This window comes from Penaeus chinensis, chromosome 13 (genome assembly GCF_019202785.1).
Source record: "Penaeus chinensis breed Huanghai No. 1 chromosome 13, ASM1920278v2, whole genome shotgun sequence".
Classification (NCBI taxonomy): domain Eukaryota; kingdom Metazoa; phylum Arthropoda; class Malacostraca; order Decapoda; family Penaeidae; genus Penaeus; species Penaeus chinensis.
In genome coordinates, this window is record NC_061831.1 from 10,019,651 (window position 1) to 10,022,150 (window position 2,500).

Here is a 2,500-nt window from a genome sequence, read left to right on the forward strand (position 1 = left end):
GACGGAGTGCGCCTTCGTATTGTTATGCTCCGTCACTCTTGGGCAGGCGATATACATATATATATGGTCCCGTATGTCTTGGAGTTTGCCCAAAATGACAGGCAGCCTCAATGTACTTTGTGTATGCAGAGGAAAAATGAGGAATGCGGTATGCTGGATCACTCCCATCTCTGTAGCCAGTCTTTTTGCTCTCTTATTATCCTCATTTTTTCTTGCTTTGCGTCTCTGTTTCAGTGTGTAGTGGCAGTCATTGGGGAAATGAAATCGTTATTACAAATATGTTTTCTTTTTATTGCTTTAAGGATGAGAAGAATCAGCTCCTAATAACAAACACATGGTTAAAATTGGTAAGTTATTAACATCTTTAACTTAACAAAGTGAGGATAAATAAAGTTGTATGTTAAATAAACTATCCGTTAATCATAAATTAAAAATAAAATTTTACCCTTATGCTTGAGTTAAAGATATCTAATATGACCCAACTAAATGTTATTAATGAAAAAGAGAAGATACAAAGAACGGGGAAATCCTGAGCAGAGACAACTTAGTTTATCCTCCATTCTAACATTTCCACGTTTTCTTTGACTGAACCCTCAGTTTCTGTGATCAAAACCCTTTACTTACACGAATTATTATTATTATTATTATTATTATTATTATTATTATTATATCGTTGTTCTACAAAGGGCTTCTAATATAAAGCATTGTGCATGCAATATTAAATTAACATCATAACTGTTTCAAATACATATTTACATTTATCGAAAATATATATATATATATATATAATTTGATGATAATTAAGCATTTCTAATAATGCACTTTACCGATTTTAAATAATCTAAGACGTTTTCCCCAAATATATATAGACTGATTATTGCAGCTTTGGCAAAATGCAGATATTAGACATGGCTTTCTTGTAGGCTTGAGAATTGCTGTCTGTTTAGTAGGTTCATTCCCAGGGGGGAAACTAACCACACACAGTAGATAGCTGCTTCTTGCCACTGATGGTGCATGGATAGGGTCAATAAGGACGGTTTCAACGTGAGAAATAGCGACATTTCTTTCCCAGAATGCTTTTTTCTTTGATTTTTTCTTTTCTTCATATATTTTTTTTTTTTTTTTTTTTTTTTTTATAGATTTCGAATTGTTCTTTTCAGTTTGTTTCAGCATCAGATACATTAGGGCTGACGTTGTAATTATTTTTGTTAGCATTTTTATTATTATTATTATTATTATTATTATTATTATCTTCATTATTATTATTATAATTATCATTAGATTTTTTTTTATTATCATCATTGTTATGTTTATCATCATTATTATTATTATTATTATTATTATTATTATTATTATTATTATTATTATTATTATTATTATTATTATTATTATCATAATTATTATTATTATTATCATAATTATTATTATTATCATAATTATTATTATTATTATTATTATTATTATCATAATTATTATTATAATTATCATAATTATTATTATTATTATTATTATTATTATTATTATTATTATTATTATTATTATTATTATTATCATAATTATTATTATTATTATCATAATTATTATTATTATCATAATTATTATTATTATTATTATTATTATCATAATTATTATTATAATTATCATAATTATTATTATTATTATCATAATTATTATTATTATTATTATCATAATTATTATCATTATTATCATAATTATTATTATTATCTTAATTATTATTATTATTATCATAATTATTATTGTTATTATCATAATTATTACTATTATTATCTTTATCATCATTGTTGTTGTTATTATTGTTATTGTTATTAGTAACATTATTATCATTATTATTATTTTTCATTGTTGTTATTATTATTATTATCATTATCATTATCATTATCATTATAATCATTGTTATTATTATTACTACTACTACTACTATTAATAATGTTATTAGCATTATTGTATCATTATCATTACCATTATCACCATCATCGTCACCATCACCATGATCGGTATAATTTTTTTTGTTATCATTGCTATCATCAATATCATCATCACTATCAGCAACATTTTCATTATCATCGTATCTGTTACCATAATTATCATGATATATGTTTTTCTTCACTTTTATTATCAGCGAAATAATTTCATTTACACCATCACAGTTTTCAGTTCGTTTTTTTCTGTTATCATTATGATTATTCTTACCTTCTAAAAGCAATTCTATGGGAAGTAAATGTGTCTATATATGCAAATTAAACAAACAGAATCAAAGTAGTCATTTATGATTAGCTGTTAGTCCTCAGTCCTCGTGCTTGTCCCTTTGTCTTCCGTATGTTGATTGTCTACGTAATAGATACTGTGTCAATAATCTGTGAAGTGTCTAGTGTTACAGCTAAGAGAATTATCAGTACTTAAGGTATAAGATATTGAGATTAGTTGTACGTTTAAACTGTAACGCCTACCCGTTGATAAGTTCATGCATTATGTAAGTCAT

At 24.7% G+C, this 2,500-nt stretch overlaps 1 protein-coding gene across 1 annotated transcript in view; it reads left to right on the forward strand.

Moving 5' to 3' along the window:
* Positions 1-2,500, forward strand: part of LOC125031704 (neuronal acetylcholine receptor subunit alpha-7-like) — a 366,464-nt gene that overhangs the window by 223,693 nt on the left and 140,271 nt on the right. Inside the window, exon 3 of the mRNA XM_047622611.1 lies at positions 303-347. Within this exon, the coding sequence (XP_047478567.1) occupies positions 303-347 (45 nt within the window). The remainder of the gene's footprint in view (positions 1-302; positions 348-2,500) is intronic.